The sequence below is a fragment of the Danio aesculapii genome, chromosome 2 (genome assembly GCF_903798145.1).
Source record: "Danio aesculapii chromosome 2, fDanAes4.1, whole genome shotgun sequence".
NCBI lineage: Eukaryota > Metazoa > Chordata > Actinopteri > Cypriniformes > Danionidae > Danio > Danio aesculapii.
In genome coordinates, this window is record NC_079436.1 from 30,406,964 (window position 1) to 30,427,705 (window position 20,742).

General features: G+C 39.5%; 1 protein-coding gene across 2 annotated transcripts in view; it reads left to right on the forward strand.

The window, feature by feature from the left end:
- atp6v1h (ATPase H+ transporting V1 subunit H) overlaps positions 1-20,742 on the forward strand; it is a 70,814-nt gene that overhangs the window by 43,593 nt on the left and 6,479 nt on the right. For both annotated transcript variants that reach the window (XM_056477069.1, XM_056477077.1), the window contains 2 exons: positions 7,112-7,213; positions 14,128-14,241. In XM_056477069.1, the coding sequence (XP_056333044.1) occupies positions 7,112-7,213; positions 14,128-14,241 (216 nt within the window). The remainder of the gene's footprint in view (positions 1-7,111; positions 7,214-14,127; positions 14,242-20,742) is intronic.

Here is a 20,742-nt window from a genome sequence, read left to right on the forward strand (position 1 = left end):
GGTCAGGCTCTCACGATCCCCACTCACGAAGATCACCATCACCTGACTTCTAATGAGCACACAGCTGCATCACATTCACGAGCACCAGATAAAAGCACAGCACTCCAGTCGCTCATTGTCCGGGCTCGTCTCGACGAAAGCGGACAACTGAGCGACCACTCAGCGTAGTCATCCTCAGCTAAAACAAACGCTTTACTTACCTGTTCTCTTTGTATTCCTCCTAGTCTTCCTGGTCCACCCGAATCGTCCTGTCTTCCAGTCCTTCCAAGTCTGTGTCATCCTCTGTCAGCTGTATCTGGTGTGTGCTGTCCATCCTCGTGTATTCCTGTTACCCAGCCACGGAGGAAAAGACCCCAACATCATTCCTGATCCTCCTGGCTATCCTTCATGTGCTCCTTGTTGTCATTTAATAAACACCCTAACGTTTCCTTACCTCTGTCTCCTGTCCGCTTCATAACAGAAGCCCGGACCAATAACGACGACAACATGAGCACCCCCGATCACTTTCAAGAGCTGGTGGACCAGTTGAAGCGGATTCTACAGCCACCAGCTCCACTTTCCAACGCACCACCAGCACCGAGCACTTCCGCCTCCACAGTTTCTTCTTCGGCCCTTCCTTCCAGTCCCATGGCCCGACCAGCGCCCTACTCAGGCGGAGCGGGGGAGTGCAATGGTTTTCTGTTACAATGTTCCCTCATATTCGAAATGCAACCTTCTCTATATCCCACAGATAAGTCAAAGATCGCCTACATCGTATCACTACTCTCTGGGCCTGCACTTAAATGGGCTGAGACGATCTGGAACCAAGCCGGGCCGGTCATGAATTCCATCACTACCTTCACGGAGTATTTCAAAGAGGTGTTTGGACGTTCTGATGGGGAAGTAGCCGCTGGAGAGCAGCTGTATCATCTAAAGCAAGGTACTCTATCTACACAGGAATATGCTCTCCGGTTTCGCACTCTAGCAGCTGCAAGTGGATGGAATGAGAGATCGTTGTTGACCACGTACCGGCTCGGCTTGGAACCCACTCTCCGAATCCAGCTGGCCACATTAGATGATACTATGGGTCTGGAGAGATTCATCCAACATTCTCTCCGATGTTCCGATCGTCTCCGTTCCTATCAACAGGACACCATCACCCCCTCGTCTGCACTCCTCCAATCGCCTGAGTCAACAGCCTCTCCAGAACCAGAACCCATGATAATAGAGTCTGGAAGACTGACATCAGCGGAACGACAGAGGAGGCTGACCCGGGGTCTGTGTCTATACTGCGGTGTCAGTGGACACACCCGTATGGAGTGTCCCCTTCGTCCCATTCGGACTTCAGTGAGTGTATTCAGTACGAATATTGAACAATGTAAACCACTTACTACCACCGTACAAATAACTACTGCCTCTATTTCTCTCCTTGTCACAGCCCTCATCGACTCCGGGTCAGCAGGGAACTTCATCTCCCAATCCCTCTGTCGTCAACTCCACCTACGTACTGAGGCGTCCTCGCATATATACCAGATACAACCGATAACCCAGTGCACTCGATCTTCGACCCGTATCCATCGACAATGCGAAGACATCCTTCTTCAAGTGGGGTTGTTACATCAAGAGAGGATTCAATTTCTGGTTCTGGAGGGTGCAAATATGGACATCATTCTAGGGCGCCCGTGGCTGGTGAAGCACGATCCCATCATCTCTTGGGGCACAGGAGAGATAAAGAAATGGGGATCTGGATGTACACCTACCTGTTTTCCAAATCTCCCTCTTCAAGGTCGGAACCCCATTTCTTTGTTTACAACATCGGTCGAGAGTCCTCCTGAGAAGCAGTCTATCCACATTCCTAAGGAGTACAGCTCCTTTCATGATGTCTTCTGCCCCAAGAGAGCTTCCCAGCTACCGCCGCATCGGCCATGGGACTGCGCGATCGACCTAGTTCCAGATGCCCAGTTGCCAAGAGGTAGGATCTACCCGCTCTCGCTTCCAGAGAATCAGGCAATGGAAGATTACATAAGGGAGGCTCTGAGTCAGGGGTACATACGTCACTCAAAATCACCAGCCGCCTCAAGCTTCTTCTTTGTGGCCAAGAAGGACGGAGGGCTGCGTCCATGCATCGACTACAGGGTCCTAAATAACGGTACAGTAAAATACCGATATCCCCTTCCTCTGGTACCAGCCGCTTTGGAACAGCTCCGAGAAGCTAAAGTCTTCACTAAATTGGACCTCCGCAGCGCGTATAATCTGATAAGAATACGTGAGGGGGACCAATGGAAGACAGCATTCGTGACCCCTACTGGCCACTATGAATATGAGGTCATGCCTTACGGTCTGGTCAACGCCCCCTCCGTATTCCAAAACTTCATTCATGAAGTCCTCCGGGAGTTTCTTCACCACTTTGTAATAGTGTACATAGATGACATCCTCATTTACTCCCGGAGTGAGGCCGAACATCGCCAACACGTTGCGGAGGTCCTACACACATTGAGAGAACATCACCTCTACCTCAAAGCGGAGAAATGCTCATTCCACCAGAAGTCGATTCATTTCTTGGGATACATCATTGACCAAACCGGTATACGTATGGATGGGAAGAAAATTGAGGCTGTTCTATCCTGGTCAGAACCCACTTCCATTAAGGAGCTCCAGAGGTTTCTTGGGTTTGCTAACTTTTATAGACGGTTTATCAAGGACTACAGCAGGATTACATCACCTCTCACTAATCTCCTCAAGGGTAAACCCAAAGGACTGGAGTGGACCAAAGAAGCAGCCGCAGCCTTCCGCCTTCTTAAGAAGGAGTTCACAAGGGCCCCACTCCTGACTCATCCTGACCCAAATCTTCCTTTCGTGGTGGAAGTGGACGCATCCACCACCGGCGTCGGGGCAGTATTATCCCAACATCATGATACACCGCCCCGACTGCATCCCTGTGCCTATTTCTCTCGGAAGTTGAGCCCGGCGGAGCAGAATTACAGCATAGGAGACAGGGAGCTTCTAGCAATCAAGCTAGCCTTGGAGGAGTGGCGTCACTGGTTGGAGGGAGCCAAACATCCGTTCCAGGTGATCACAGATCACAAAAACCTCCAATATATCAAAGAGGCCAAGAGACTATGTCCACGTCAAGCCAGATGGTCACTTTTCTTCTCACGTTTTGATTTCTCCATTTCCTATCGTCCAGGACCCAAGAATCTAAGAGCAGACGCTCTCTCTCGTTTACACGAGCATCACGATCATGAAGAACTCCCAACGAAGATTCTTCCCGAACACATCTCCATTTGTCCGATCACCTGGAACGCTCCTCCAGTCGTTGCCACTCCGGAAGCCCCTGCTCCGCCGGGATGCCCTCCTCATCGGCAGTTCATACCACCTGAACACCGGGTAGATCTGATCCACTCCTTACATACCTCGCTAGGCACTGGACATCCAGGGATCAACAATACTCTCTCGCTAGTATCCCAACGATTCTGGTGGCCAAACATGGCAAGGGATGTGAGGCAATATGTTCAGGGCTGTAAGGACTGTGCCCAATCCAAGAGCCCACGTCATCTACCCGCTGGAAAGCTCCATCCCTTGCCGATTCCGAACCGTCCCTGGTCACACCTAGGAGTGGACTTTATCACTGACCTCCCCTCGTCAGAAGGTAATACCTGTATTCTAGTCATCGTAGATAGATTCTCAAAGTTTGTCAAACTAATCCCTCTGAAAGGTCTTCCCACAGCCTTTGAAACAGCCGACAATATCTTTAATCAAGTCTTCAGGTCATTTGGTATTCCAGAAGATATTGTGTCGGACAGAGGTCCACAGTTCATCTCACGTCTATGGAAAGCCTTCTTCAAGCTCCTAGGTGTGGCCGTCAGCCTCTCTTCTGGATATCATCCCCAAACCAACGGGCAGACAGAGAGGAAGATTCAGGAGGTGGGACGGTTCCTGAGGACCTTCTGCAGTGGTCACCAGAGCTCCTGGAGCCAGTATTTGGGCTGGGCAGAATATGCCCAAAATTCACTGCGGCAACCCTCCACCGGACTCACGCCATTCCAGTGCGTCCTGGGCTTCCAACCACCGCTCTTTCCCTGGGATGGCGAACCATCTGATGTCCCCGCAGTGGATCACTGGTTCCGGGAGAGCGAGAGAGTCTGGGACGAGGCTCATCAACATCTGCAGAGGGCAGTCCGTCGAAGCAAGGTAACCGCCGATAGAAGAAGGTCTGAAGAACCCAGATACACACCCGGACAAAAGGTGTGGCTATCCACCCGGGACATACGCATGCGACTGCCCTCTCGCAAGTTAAGTCCCCGATTTGTTGGTCCCTTCACCATCGTGGAACAGGTTAACCCCGTCACCTACAAACTACAATTACCCTCTCACTACCGTATTCACCCTACATTCCACGTATCACTCCTGAAACCCTATCACGATCCTGTTCTTCCCTCCACAGAGCCTGACCACGAAGAGGAACCCCCTCCTCCACTGCTCCTAGAAGAAGGAGCCGTCTACGCAGTGAAGGAGATCTTGCGTTCCCGACGTCGTGGTGGCCAGTTGGAGTACCTGGTGGACTGGGAAGGGTACGGCCCCGAAGAAAGGACATGGGTTCCCAGAGCTGATATTCTCGATCCTAGTCTCATGGTGGAGTTTCATGAGAGCCACCCTGAGTTCCCAGCGCCTAGAGGCAGAGGGAGACCACCACGGCGTCGGAGGTGTCGGCCCTCAGGAGCGGGCCCTGGGGAGGGGGGTACTGTCACGGATTGGTCAGGCTCTCACGATCCCCACTCACGAAGATCACCATCACCTGACTTCTAATGAGCACACAGCTGCATCACATTCACGAGCACCAGATAAAAGCACAGCACTCCAGTCGCTCATTGTCCGGGCTCGTCTCGACGAAAGCGGACAACTGAGCGACCACTCAGCGTAGTCATCCTCAGCTAAAACAAACGCTTTACTTACCTGTTCTCTTTGTATTCCTCCTAGTCTTCCTGGTCCACCCGAATCGTCCTGTCTTCCAGTCCTTCCAAGTCTGTGTCATCCTCTGTCAGCTGTATCTGGTGTGTGCTGTCCATCCTCGTGTATTCCTGTTACCCAGCCACGGAGGAAAAGACCCCAACATCATTCCTGATCCTCCTGGCTATCCTTCATGTGCTCCTTGTTGTCATTTAATAAACACCCTAACGTTTCCTTACCTCTGTCTCCTGTCCGCTTCATAACAATCTGGTGAAGGTCGCTCAAGTTGAAACCGGAGCTGAGTATCGGTAGTTGAAACTCTCATTTTCATCGTCTCTCGGTAGTTTAATCATGCGTCAGCACGACCCTTTTGACAGCTCTGTTTAAATCCTAATCTACTCATCTCATTGCTCTCATCACCACCCTCTCCGCAATCAGCACAAAGGCTCTATTTCAGCCCTCAGCAATTTGTGCTTTACTTCAGTTCGTCTCTCTTTTTTCTCCTCTATCTCTCGCTCTCAGCATGCAGGTGATTTGTGGTGCTTGAACCCTCTTTCTCTCCATCCCGCACAACTGTTATAATTTCACACTTTCATGCGATGGAGACCTGTCTCAGACTTGATCTGTTGTTTCTGAATAGAATGAAAATATATTCCCTAGAGCAACAAACCTGTTGGCAGGTTACTGCAAAAATAAATCATTTTCTCAAGTAGTGTTTTTCTTGAAGATATCTCAACAGCCATAAAGCAAAACTCATTTATTGAATTGCTCTAAGCTGTGTAAGATATTAAGACTAATTTCCAGGAATATATAAGTTGCAAGGTATTACTGTAATAAAATAAAATAATCAGGAAAATAGAAAATGTACGCTTTAAGAAAAACTGTTTGCTTATGGAGTAAATTAACTAAACTTACTTCCAGGTACAGTCTCAACAAAAAGTACAAATAATAAAAATAATAAAAACACTTTTGCATATGCGTGGGTTTTATATTTGTACATACACGGTTAAATAATTTGCGTATATATATATACATACATACATACATACATACATACATACATACAGTTGAAGTCAGAATTATTAGCCCGAATAAATCTTTTTTTAAATATTTCCCAAATGAAGTATAACAGAACAAAAAAGTTTTCACAATGTGTCTGATAATATTTTTTCTCCTCGAGAAAGTCTTATTTGTTTTATTTCGGCTAGAATAAAAGCAGTTTAATTTTTTTTTAACATTTTAAGTTCAAAATTCTACAGAACAAACCACTTGCCTAATTACCCTAACCTGCCTAGTTAGCCTAATTATAGTTAAGACTTAAAATGTCACTTTAAGCTGTATGGATGTTTAAGGATAAAATAAATCAGTTATTAGAGATGAGTTATTAAAACTATTATGTTTAGCAATGTGTTGAAAAAAATCGTATCTCCGTTAAACAGAAATTGGAGAGAAAAAAACAGACGGGCTAATAACTCTGACTTTTTAATAACTCAGAATTTTTAGCCCCCCTGAATTATTACCCCCTTGTTTATTTCCCCCCCAATTTCTAATAATTTCTAATAACTGATTCATTTTATCTTTGCCATGATGACAGGAAATAATAATTGACTAGATATTTTTCAAGACACTTCTCTACAGCTTAAAGTGACATTTAAAGGCTTAACTAGGTTGATTAGGTTAACTAGACAGGATAGGGTAATTAGGCAAGTTATTGAATAACGATGGTTTGTTCTGTAGACAGTCGAAAAAAAATTGAGCTTAAAGGGGCTTATAATTTTGACCTTAAAATAGTTTTAAAAAAAGTTTGTTTTCTGTTTTGTTTTGTTTTGTGGTCAAATTTTGTTCTATCCTGCATAAGATTCAAAATTATTACTGTCCTTTTTGGCCACAGTGTATATTTTTCCTCTTTATTAAATGCATTTTGTTGGGGTACTTGTACTGTAATACAAGACAAAAATACTGTTCAAAGAAAACATTTCTTCCAGTGCTACATGTTTCCCTGTATTATTTTCTCTTTGAACTAACAGAACCTCTAATACTTTCTGTAACTGACGTAGACCCCTCATCTACAGCTGTACAGTACCCAGGGATATATTTGCTCAGCGTAGGTTTAGTATTGCCCTGGAGGTGTTACTGATTGCTTTTTGGAGAGCAGAAATGATTGTGTGTTTGTGCTTCCTGCCAGGATACTGACCAGGCTGTTGGAAGTGTCTGATGACCCTCAGGTTATTGCCGTCGCAGCTCACGACGTGGGGGAATACGTGAGACATTACCCTCGCGGCAAGAGGTGAGCCAGTGTCCTTCATCCTTCATCTGTAAATAACCATCTCTGCGCCTCTGCAATTTCAGAACTGTTTCTCAATACCCAAATATCCTGTAGCTCTGTGGATGATCATAGGGCTGAGAATCATCCAAGTTCGAGTTATTACCGTCTGCTTGCATGCGATCATATCAGTGTCAATTTACGCTTGCATCACTTCAAAGAGGGCAGCGTACTAACTCGTCCAAACTGACCTATTGCACGATGTTGGCCAAGCATTGCCATTTATATTGTCTGCACGTACCTTTGCGATCGGCCAATCAATTTTAGACTTAGGAAGGTTATAAATAGTTTCCCTCTGAAAGTAGTGTTATCCACCACTCGTGTCCAACTCCACTGTGAGTGGCTAATACTTTCTCTAATCCAGACTGTCTTTCCCCTGAGGTCGGTCACTCAGAAAGCACACTCTCATCAAAACGCCCCCATCGTTCAGAGAAACCACGCTCAATCTATAGGGACTCGTTGGTTTGAATCAGCTCCCTGTAATTATACCACTCTAGAAGGAATTAGCTTCTGCAGGTGAGCAGTTGTCCAAAAGAATTGCATTCATTTGTGTTAAGTGGCACAACATTACCTCACTCTCTTTTGTTTTCCGAGTAGTGATTGCTAAATGTGAGAAAAGAAAATATCATTTCATATTTAAATCCCTGGTTTCAGATGTAACTTGTAACCCAGCACTATACATGATTGACGTAATTGCATATCAGCTGCATGTGTGTTTCTTTGCTAAATATTTCTAATAACTGTCAAACACACACACTGTAAAAATACTAGGTTCCACACAACTCCTTCCTGTTGTCCCAACACGAATCGATTATTCATTCATTCATTTTCATTCGGCTTAGTCTCTTTTTCTGAGGTCACCACAGTGGAATGAACCGCCAACTATTCCAATATTTGTTTTACAGAGCGAATGCCCTTCCAGCTGCAACCCAGCACTGAGAAACGCCCATACACACTAATTCTCTCTCTCTCTCACACACACACACACACTCATACACTATGGACTATTTCGTTTATTCAATTCACCTACACCACATGTCTTTGGACTGTGGGGGAAACCGGAGCACCCAGAGGAAACCCACGCCAACATGGGGAGAACATGCAAACTCCACACAGAAATGCCAACTGACCCAGCCAGGGCTCGATTATTATTTGCTATGTAGAGATATAGAGAAGAACATGTAAACTTAGCACAGAAACGACAGCTGGCCTGCTAAGGATTTGAACCAGTGACGTTCTTGCAGTGAGGCAACAGTGCTAACCACTGGACCACCGTGCCGCCCTATAGAGGAAACCTGGAGGAGTAGGGGTGGAAGGGGGGATTCTTCAAGGCGAAGTAAGAAACCGTAGTAAGAAACTCTGGTTATTTATAGTGAGTTAGAAATCATCTGATTGGTGAATCATGCATTAGTTATTGCGGAACCAGCCGTGGTTAATCATAATCGCATGCTCCTCTCGAAATTAGTTTATAAATAAACTTCACTTAAGTTTAGTGGATTGAACTTAAAAACATTTAAGTTGTCCCAAAAAACATAGGAATTGTGTTCTTTCAGCTCATGTTGAACACAGACATAGCTTGAACAAGCATCAGAAGAAATTTTTGTGTTTACACACAGACATGTTTTTATTTTACACATTTAAGCAACAGGAGACACATGTTTTTAAATGTGTGTCTCTGTTAAGGTGTTTGCAAACTTATAAATGACTTGTAGTTTGATTTGGAGCTGTCTGAGCTAATTGTGTGGGAATCTGAAAGATGACGACCTGGCAACTGCATATGTGCTGAGGATGACTCTTGATGGTGTCATACAGGTTACACAATTAGTGAATATTTGGTTTGTTTTTAAAAGCAAACATTTCAAACTTTATATAAAGATGCCTGTATGTCATGTCTCATGCTTGTGTTGCAAGTATACACTTATTTATGTTCCATTTTTGGTGTTCATGCCGATGAAGCTGTATTCTAATAAACTAGTCGTTATTTTTGTGACACAAAAGAGACCACTACAGTTAGAGGTGTGAACCTACTCTGGTCTCACGGTTCGGTTCGGTTACGATTATCTTGCCATCGATTCGGTTCAATTCGATATCTATGATTGACGATGGTTTCCATACACAGTTTCCATACACAGTTTTATATTTGAGGGGCTATAACAATCTGTCTGTATAAACACACACACACACACGTAGACACACAGCATCACGCTCTCTCTCATTCACACACATACACACAAACCTAGATAGCACTAAACAAGCGAAACAGCATTACGCTCTCTCTCATTCATGCAGGCACACACGCACAAGTTACCGACCGCTCCCGCGCTTTATTCGGAAATTTATTCCCGTGCCGCAAGAAATCTGGTCGGGTCCAGACCTCTATCCAGAAGTATCGCTGTAACAGCCGAGAGGAGAGGAAAAGTCACGCCAGCAGGTCAAATGGGCCACAGTGATAGCTTGAGAGAGAGAGAGAAATGGAGTTTACTTTCATTCTCTCAATCGCAGTGAAATAGGAGCTTCTGCTGTGAGCATCACTGAAAGACAGTCCAGCCAACACACACACAGTGAAATTGTGCACAGTTTCTGCGTTTTTAAGTAGTTGGAGCGTTGTAAATACTCGCGCTCGCCTCCCTCGCCATAGTAAGCGACATAGCGCATATGAGATAAATGATGTCAGTACATAATAACTGGTTATGATTATTACTGAACCGATACAGAATTGTTCGCGTCTGCATCGTGGTGCACCGAAAAACAATTAATTTTGACACCCCCAACTACAGTTGTAAATGATGTCTTAGTCCTATCTATATTATTTAAAAATATATATATTTATGTTTTAAAAGAACTGTATGTAATGTTTGATTGCTGTTTTGAATTTCAAAAGTTGTAAATAATCCTGTGTTATGTGAATCAAATTTAGTAATTTATTAGGATCTATACAAAGAACATAACTAGCACAACATACATGACTTCTTTAGACTGATGGCTTTTAACTTGACATTAAATAAAATTTAACTCATATTTCTGTTCAAATTATATTTTAATTATTTTAAATAGTGTATTACTTTAATTATATATTATTATTTAATTATATTTTTTACTACAGCAAATTTAAATGGCTATAACCTGTTTTTGTTTTTAATATAATTTCACTTCATTTGTTGAATAAAACTTTACTCTTCATTAGGGCTGGGCGATTAATTGAAAAGGAATCGAAATCGACATTCAGAACCTATAATTGATTACATTTTACCAGGTCAATTATTTCCTATTACTTTCCCTACATCGTGTGAAGTCACATGACTCCGCTCTGTTTCATTATTCTGCCTACATGTCGAGCATGGACAAAGTAAACACTAAGAAAACAGCAACAAGAGCAGCTTGTACCAAAGAAAAAAATGCATATTTACTGTAAAAAATAAATGTCAGCAAAAATAAATAAATAAAATAAAATCATTCATTAATCGTTATCGAGCCAAATCGCCCAGGCCAACTCTGCATGTTTATTGTCCAAATTGCTCCAGAATTACATTGCTTTGAATCTGTACATGACCACTTTTTCACATGGGTTTTGAATTGAGCCTTACAATCTTGGCCTTCTATATGAGCAATCATGCTTTGTTAGTAAGTAGTTAGACATTTAACTAATAGTGCATTTTAGAACATCTGACCTCTATTGGATTTAGCATTATTGATAAATTCAAATACTATGTTTTAGTCCTGTTCACGTTGTCATGAGGAAAACCTATACAAGTCACATGTGGGGAAAAAGATCTGGTTACAGATTCTGGGCTACATTTACCCGCAGAATGAACGTAGACGTTTTTGATATCAGAAAAATCAGCCCTCTAAATGTGTCATAGATGGCTGCCTTTAATCTAGAAAGCCCCAAATAGCAATCATTGTTGACATCTGGGGAATCGCATGTTTTCAAAACCCAAGCAACCTGCAGTCAAAATGAGCCCATGCTAAAATCACAGTAAACATCAACCTGACTTTTGAGAAGGGGCGAAAGCTCTGAGCTTGCTGTACAACATCAAGACATTTCAGTGGCTCAATATGTAACTTGCGAATTTGCCATGTGTCTAAGAAATTCTTAGATCTAGTTTTTTTTTTCTTAGTATTACAGACTTTTAATATTCAAAACAATGTTCAATGACAGATTTGCTCAGTTTTGGTGGATAAGATCAATGCACCAAAACAGTAAAAAATATGTCTGCAAGTAACTTAAAATTATGTTTCAAACAGAGAGGTACAGTAAATGTATTCACCTTCAACTTGATGATATAGTGTCAACGTTGATTTGTCTTTTTTTTTTGTCTACCCAAAGTCCAGAATCCAGAAGTGATTGTACATTTTCACCAAATACATCAACACTTCATTTTGATGATCTTATCATAGTTATTTTCTTATATGTAACTTTAAAAGTGCATGTCAATTTATGATACTAACCCTAACCTAAATCATCTAATTCATAGGTCTTAAACTGGATTCTTGGAGGGCTGCAGTTCTGCACACTTTTGCACCAACACTAATCAAACCCAGCTGATCCAACTAATCAAAGCGTTCAGGACTACTAGAGACTGTTAAGCAGATGTGAGTTGGAGGTGGTTGGAGCTAAACAATGCAGAGCTGCGGCCCTCCTGGAATTTAGTTTAAGACCATTGGTCGAATTCCACAATCAGTTAGTTAAGATGTAGTCCTAAAGTTACAATTAGTTTAAATATAACGAGATTTATTATAAGAATTATGGTCATCAAAATTTCTAAAGGACCATCAAAACAAAACTCCACAGACAATGCAATGTGGGAGCATAAATCATCTGAAATATTTGTCATAGAATGCGCCATTGTTCTGCTGTGAATATTTCAGATCAAGTTAAATGGCAAAAAAGTTAATTAGCACTTTTCAGCAATTAGTGTTGTGTCAGAGAAGCTTGAGCTCTTTTGAAATCTTTCACAAAGCATCGTCAAAAATCGAGTTAGTAAATGTGATGAAACAAAATGCAGCTCTGTTTTTGAATGATCTAATGACAAGTTTAATAGGACTTTTTCTTTTATTACAAAAAGGGTTAAATTCGATTATATTTTTCGTCTCAATCTTTCTAGTTGCATCATTAAATTGAATAAAAATCTACAGTATACTTATACAGTATATTTTGCTTAATGTTTTATTTTATTGTATTTTATTTTTTACTTTATTTTATTTTAAAAGTCTTGTCATCGATCCCATTTGTAAGAGCAACAAATAATAACTTGATTTCCAGTTGATCATTTGGAAAAGTGGCAGAAGGTAGACTCTTTAGATGAATCATCTGTTGAACTGCATCCCAATCATCACAAATACTGCAGAAGACCTATTGGAACCCGCATGGAGATCTGCAGAGTGGATGGCAACATCAACAGCCTGAAGCATAAAAACATTTGTGCTGCCTATTACATTACAAACGACAGGAGAGGGCAAATTCTTCAGCAGGATAGAGCTCCTTCTCATACTTCAGCCTCCACATCAATGTTCCTGAAAGCAAAGAAAGCCAAGGTGCTCCAGGATTGACCAGCCCAGTCACCAGATGGAGGAGGCATTGAAGATGTATCCAAAGTACCTTGATTCTCTGGGAGTCCAGCAAGAACGCTTTCTTTGCCATTCCAAATGACTTTATTAAGAAGTGATTTGAGTCATTGCAGAGATGTATGGATGCAGTCCTCCAAGCTTATGGGAGTCATACACAATATAATTTTTTTCCATCTGCACCACGACTTTATATTCTATACTGTTCATTATTTAAGTTAAGTGACAAGACGTTTGTCTAAGACCTTACTGTCCTAATTAAATAATTAAAAATCACTCAAAATGATTTCAAGGCATCAATCAAGGCATGATAATAATTTATTTTGGTACAATAAGCGTAATCTAGAAGCTTTTGCCTTTCACATAAGCCACTTTTGATACCAATTGATGAACTAGAAGTCAAGTTATTATTTGATGTTCCTAAAACTTGGATAAGCGACAATTTTTGTCAGGTTGCGTGTATGTGTGTGTATATATACATATATATATATATATATATATATATATATATATATATATATATATATATATATATATATATATATATATATATATATATATATATATATATATATATATATATATATATATATATATACATATATATATATACATACATACATACATACATACATACATACATACATACATACATACATACATACATACATACATACATACATACATACATACATACATACATACATACATACATATATATATATATACTTAAAGGGTTTAGATCATCGTTCAATTTTAAATATTATTCAAAGCTAACATAACTAATCACATCAGGCATTGAAACTAAGTTATATATATATATACTTATATATACTTATATAACTTTCAATGCCTGATGTGTTTAGTTATGTTAGCTTTGATTAATATTTAAAATTGAACGATGACCTAAACCCTTTAAGTGTGACAAACACTTTTTTCACACCATTGTATGTGTGTATGTATGTGCATTTTTTTTGTATTAAACCTTTTCTTAAAAGGGCACCTTAGCATCCTACCACAATATTTTCCTTCACAGTTTCGACAGAAAATGTCACATTCCCATTTTTGTCATGTTTTTTCCAGAAAATGTCTGTTTTTAGCTGAAGGTGATGATTAAGTTTTTGGGGTTTTTTGAGTTGGCTCTGCAGTAAAATGCCTTTTCATTTGAATGATTGGCATCGGCAGAAATAATGCAGCTGTTGTTCTCTGTTATTCCCAGAGTTAAATTGAAAGGCGAAGAGGCCTGTGTTATTACCCATCTTGCAGAACATAATAATCCGGAACGGCTTCTCTCTGCTTTCTCTGTCCTTTAGGGTGATCGAACAGCTGGGTGGTAAACAACTGGTGATGAACCACATGCATCATGAAGACCAGCTTGTCCGCTATAATGCCCTGCTGGCCGTCCAGAAGCTCATGGTGCATAACTGGTATGTTTAACTTTGTATTCATTATTGGACTGCAATCAGTTTGTGCTGTGCACAAACAACCAGATTCATTTAATGCTGTTTTTTATTTTTTACAAGACTTCTTTACAGTATAATTACACATGACACCATAATCTCTTTAACCTAAAATCTCACACGTATTATGTACAGCTCACCTCTTGACAGTAATTCTTGTTATTGTATTTGTCCTTAAAGCTAAACAGCCTGTGTATTTGTGCCTGATGCAGCATTGCCCTCAATAGCGACCTGGAAAGGAGCGTTCTCTTAATCTCATTTTGCCGCGCCATAGTAATTTTCTCACTTCAGCACTTCACTATACAATGAATTATTCAATGGACCATTGTGTCTTTTCTGCATTAGTTGATCTTTGATTAAAACCCTGGGCACAAAATACATGGGGAAAAAAAGATGACTTTCTCAATACATGGTCAGTGTATTTGTGAGAGGCGTACTGTTGAATTAACGCTGCTGAGATGCTGGTTCAGAACAAGTCCAACCTAACACATGTAGCTCATTATTGTGTCTGCATTCATCCTTATGAGCTTCAGATTACACTTTCAACTGCAATTATAAACCTTAAAGGCCCAAGAACACAACACATGTGTGTTAAAAACACAATAGACCTGTACTAGTGTACAGTGGTTTCTTGAGTAATTGTTTGGTGTCAGCATTTCATTACCGGAGCTTTAAATTAGCCTTCAGATTGAAAGTTTAACATCCAATTGAGCAGAATACAAGTCGCTTGAATGGTGCCTGAGTGGTATAGATCACTCCTGCATAGGGAGAATGCGCTCCATAAAGTGTGTCCGAATAATTCATCTTTATCATCAGCCACACTGCAGGAGAAATAGATTTATGGAGGCAGATGCTTAGGAGAGGAAATATGTTACCACTTATAGTGTGCACCTAGACTGAAGTGTGTCTGTTGTTGGCTTTTAATGACCCTACAAGTTTAATTATACAATCCAAATATGTCAAAACAAAAATGTTATAATGGGAAAAGGAAAACATTAAAGTTGGTTAAGCTATTTAACCGACCGCATTATTTGATAGATGAGGCAAACAATAGTTCGTTACAAAAAGAAAAAGCAGACGAATATAATGGTCGATTGATTTTAATTAGGAAAAATACTCAGGAACACAAGGAAATATCTAGAACTTTATTTTTCCAAAAGATATTTGCTAATTGTAAGTCTGAAGTCTGCTATGTGTGAAGTATCTCATCATGTGGAAGCCAGTCAAAACCTTCATGGCCAATTGTTCAACCGGTTAAACTAATTCATAATTATTTTGCAAATGCCTTATTAAGGAGTCCTTGTTACATATGTTTCATGTACTTACTATATTAATTCCAATTAATTGTGCATTTTTATATACAAATAATCCTAAACCTAATCTACATTTAAAACCTAACCATATAATAAATAAATGAAGGGTTCAGATACAAAAACCTTAAAGTGCTGTTTGAAATTTCCATAGAAATAAATTTTTTTCTCAGCCTCCTTTGTTTATGTTAAGTCATTTCACTATAAAGACCATGAAAAGAACTTATTCTTTGGCATGAAAGTGAAATTACTGAACCTACTCATAGAAACCTATTAAAAATGCTCAATTTAGAAGAAAATTTCACATTTTTTGCATCTGAACTCTTCTTATGCAATTAGTAATATTAAATATTACTCCGTAGGTAAATGAATAGTTACACTGTAACAAGAACAAGTGTGTTGATAATGGCTTATATAAATAAGCATTTATTGGCAGATCAGGTAAAGTAGCATATATATTGTGCATCACTAGTTTTGTTTACTGCCTGTATGGAAATATGCATACAAAAGCAAAGTTTATTGGAAAGAAACCAAGCATCATCTCAAAAGTATTGCAGCTCCTAGATTAACTCTGCACATTTTGTATGGCTTTCAGATCATCTCATCACCTCATTAGTAGAGACTTGAAAACTGGAATTTTGTAAACAGTTTAAAATAGTCTGCAATGTTCATATGAATTAAATATGTTACAGAAAAGTAGGTCAGAAACATTTAGTGTGCATGCCTTGCCTTGTGATCATTGTTCGTAAACTTGAGCATTCTTTTGATGTTAGCCAGATACTTAAAATGAAGTGCACATATATATCTCAACAGCTCAAAATGTAAATGATAAATTATGCCATAACATATGTAGTATAAAACATCTGACAACTATGACTCTGTATGTTATGGCAATTATTTACCGCTAGCTAAATGGCTTATGTGTAATTTTCTGAATTAATTGTGCATACTTTTACTGCAGTTTGGCGCAAGGCTGAACATGTCACCACCAAAAAGAAAAAAAAAGGGAGCAAAACAAAAGTTTTGATTGTTCTGCAGAATAATGTAATGGTGCATCTCAATTTAAGCCTTTCAAATATGAACCCGGAGTTAAAAGGGAACTATTAAAAACTAGCAATTGGGCTGAAGAGGCAGCGTGTTATTTGAAGATCTGAAGGGAGGTGAAGGCCAACTCTTATTTGTATTCTTAATTGGAGGAAGAAATTACAGGGGATGTAATAGCCGGATGACTGAGTTAAGATTCGGTGAACATGGTTTCCAAGGTGCTGTTGTGAAGAGTGGCCTTTCAAAAGCCATCTTTCCAATCCAGTTGCATCCATTTTCATTTGCTGTGCTCTTCTCAAGAGGCTTTTATAGTCTATCTGTGAGGTATCTGTCATGGCTTTCAGATGATCTTCTCACGTCTTGTTTTTATGGCATTTAGGCCATCACACATTGTGTGCCTCTTTAATTATTAAAAAACTAAAACTAACAATACTTCTATAGTATTTATTATTCATATTTAATGTTAATTTTAACATTTACTAATACGTTAAAAAAATTTCAATACACCATACCTTGGAGTATGAATCATTTTGGTCATGTCTATATCTGCTCGCATTCATATGCCTGTGTGGTGCCATCTTGTGTATGAATAATACACAGGTCAGTATATGCTCCATTCAGCTAGTTTAGTTTCCGTCAACTTTGCGTTGTTGACGGTCTGGTGCCATCTTGTGATGAAGTATTGCCCAGGTTATTGCTCCATCAGCTCCACACTGCACAAAATGATTAGTTGGTTTGACTTAAAACCTGTTGCTTTTAAAATCATTAGATAAAATATTATCAAAAATAAGCTAAATCAACTTAACAGTTCCGAGTTACAATGGGTACAATGAATTTACTCAACTTGTCGCATTTAAGGCAATGAGTTTACTCATTCTTCTAAGTAATTAATCACTTTTTACAGTGCATTTTTGCGTTTAATCGAAGAATTTATATACAACTACATCTCAGAACAATGTTTTGTGTCTAATTTTTTTGTTTTGTGGCAAGTAGCCATGTAATAAGTTGGAAAAAAACACGTTGAGGACGGTTATTTTTGCAAAATAAAGCCCTTCAGTCTGCCGATAAGCCTGCTGGGATTTATTATTCACTAACAACCTCCTGGATGCATGTATCCCTAACTTAACTAATGGAATCTTCTTGTAAAGTGTTACCATATAGAACTCCTAGTTGGATGTAGAAAATAGCTAAAAGAAGCCTTGTGCGTTCAGTTTATTATCCCCTTGAGAGTTGTGGTGCTGTCGCCACACTATGGCTGTCGCTTTTCCCCATTTTCACTCCAAAGAGACTGTTTGGTATCATGGCAACAGGAGGAGGAGAAGATGTTTGAGTTGGCACAGTTCTGGATGGCCGGCTTTGCATGCTGTTAGCTTATTGTATCTGTACCATCTGGGTTAACCCCTGGAGGTGTGCCACTGTGCCTGTGCAGAAATTCAACCAATGACTCCACAGTCTTCTCTTGTTGGATGACACAGTGTTTAATCTACTTCCCTCCCCCATGTTTGCTTTGTAGAAGCCTTTACGCACCTAAGGACTTCATCTGAGGTCTGATGCAGCTTAGCATGAAATCTCTCAGATGTGCTTCACTGTTATGAAACATAATTTGATTCGGAAATGAAGTCCTGATTGGAATAGCAGAAACTATTAAGCTAGAGTTCATTGCAAAAGCAAAACCACCCTTTGCAGTGTTATGTGCGTCAGTTCATTTAGAATTGATTCATACTGTAAATGTGGAAAAATGTAAATAAATGCATGCTTACACAAACACATATGCATGTATGTACATATGTATTCATGGATGGATTAATGGATTATCTAGACAGTGTATTCATGTGATGGCATTCAGCGTATTTTAAGCTTCTTTAAATCAGTCTTCAATGTCACATGATGTTACAGAAATTATAACATGCTATTTTGTGAAAACTTTCTTATTGTCAGTGTTAAAAATCTTTACATTTAGCTTAATATTCATTGCATTTTCAATATATAAAACATACACTACTTGACGAAAGTCTTGTCGCCTATCCAAGTTTTAGGAACAACAAATAATAACTTTACTTCCAGTTGATCATTTGGTATCGGAAGTGGCTTATATGAAAAGCAAAGGCCTCTAGATTACTCTTATTTTACCAAAATAAAATATGATCATGCCTTGATTTTTAATTATTTAATTAGGACAGTAAGGTCTGACTTTGCTTAGACAAAAGTCTTGTCATTAACAGAAATAATGTACAGTATAGAATATAAACTCCTGGTGCAGTGGAAAGGGAATTAATATTGTCTATGGTACCCATGAGCTTGGACGACTGCATCCTCACATCTTTTTAATGACTCTAATAAGTTATTAATAAAGTCATCTGGAATGGCAAAGAAAGCTTTCTTGCAGTTCATCAAGATTCTTTGGATTCATCTTCAATGATTCATCCTTCATCTTACCCCAGACATGCTCAACAATGTGCATTTCTAGTGACTGGGGTGGCCAATCCTGGAGCACCTTGAACTCCTTTGCTTTCATGACTTTTGATGTGCACTGAAAAAAAATATTCAAAGATAATTCCTTGGATTTACTAAATTTTTTTTACGTTAAGTGGTTGTAAACAATTTATTTGGGCTGAATTTAAACAAACAAATTAAGTTGAACATTGCTCAATTGAATTTGTTTGTTTAAATTCGACACAAATAAATTGTTTGCAACAGTTTTGCATGCAACACTTTTTTCAGTGTGGAGGCTAAAATATGAAAGTGCTGTCCTGTTGAAGAATTTGCCCTCTTCTGTTGTTTGTAATGTAATGGGCAGCACAAATGTCTTAATACCTCAGGCTGTTCGTGTTGCCATCAACTCTGCAGATCTCTCAGAAGCCCCCATACTGAATGTAACCCCAAACCATAATTTTTCCTTCACCAAACTTGACTGATTTCCATGAGAATCTTGTGTCCATGCGGGTTCCAGTAGGTCTTCTACAGCATTTGTGATGATTGGGATGCAGTTCAACAGATGATTCATCTGAAAAATATACTTTCTGCCACTTTTCCAAATGATCAACTAGAAGTCAAGTTATTATTTGTTGCTCTTACAACTGGGATCGATGACAAGACTTTTGTCAGGTAGTGTATTTAAAATTAAAACATACATGCTTTTGTCTTTTTCATTTCATCAAGATTTTAGCACATTTAACACTTAAAAACAGCATGACCATGAATGAAACATGAAACAAACAGGTCTGCTGCATAACCTAACAAGACTGAATACTGAATACACATGTTTTGATCTTCTCGTCTGCTGAATAAACAGCGCAATACAGTAGATTATAACAAAAATAAACATTGGTTAGTTTCTATCCTTTTAACTACATTTTAGTCAACAATGTCAACAATGATGTGCTGTTCATTCATTAGATGAATAGATCAGAGTGCGCTCATTAATAGTTTTTAGTCACATTACTAGTGCAGAAGCTGTCAAGTTTCTGTTTGTGTGAAGCTATATGCAACAAACAATTTTCGTCTTTATTTTCATTGACAGATTAACAGTGACGTGTCATGCCCATCATTAATATGCACCATTATGTGATACAGTCTTGTTTTTATGCTTTTATTGTGACACCTGCACAGGAAATGAGCTGTAATAGCTATACTGGCACATTTACAATATTAGCATTAAAATGTAGTCTGGCTTAGAACTGAATAAAGTACAATTATGCAAAGATATTGAGCCCTTTAAGAGTGCTTTTTGGACTGAATATTCATATGGTGTTATTTTACACTCATTATTTCTAAAGATTTCATTATTTTCCTTCATTTTCATCGTGGGACAGTACTGATGTGCCATGAGATTTCATTATCACCATTTCTTGAGCTCCGAAACTCTAAAATGAGGTAATTTTAGAAGCAGTCCTCAGAGTAATAGAGCATTCATTTGAATTCTCTCAGTCATTAAATTCTGAGACACCTTAGGATGCAGGTAGATTGTTAATCAGCTCTTCCTTTTCTAATTTAATGTTTTTAAAAGACCGCGTTCGTGGTGTTTTGATGCCGACAGTCACCTCAGAGTCTTCCCTTTCTTTTCTGCTTTTCAAAATCAGCTACAGCTCTATAAACACAAGGTCGCTGTGGGTCA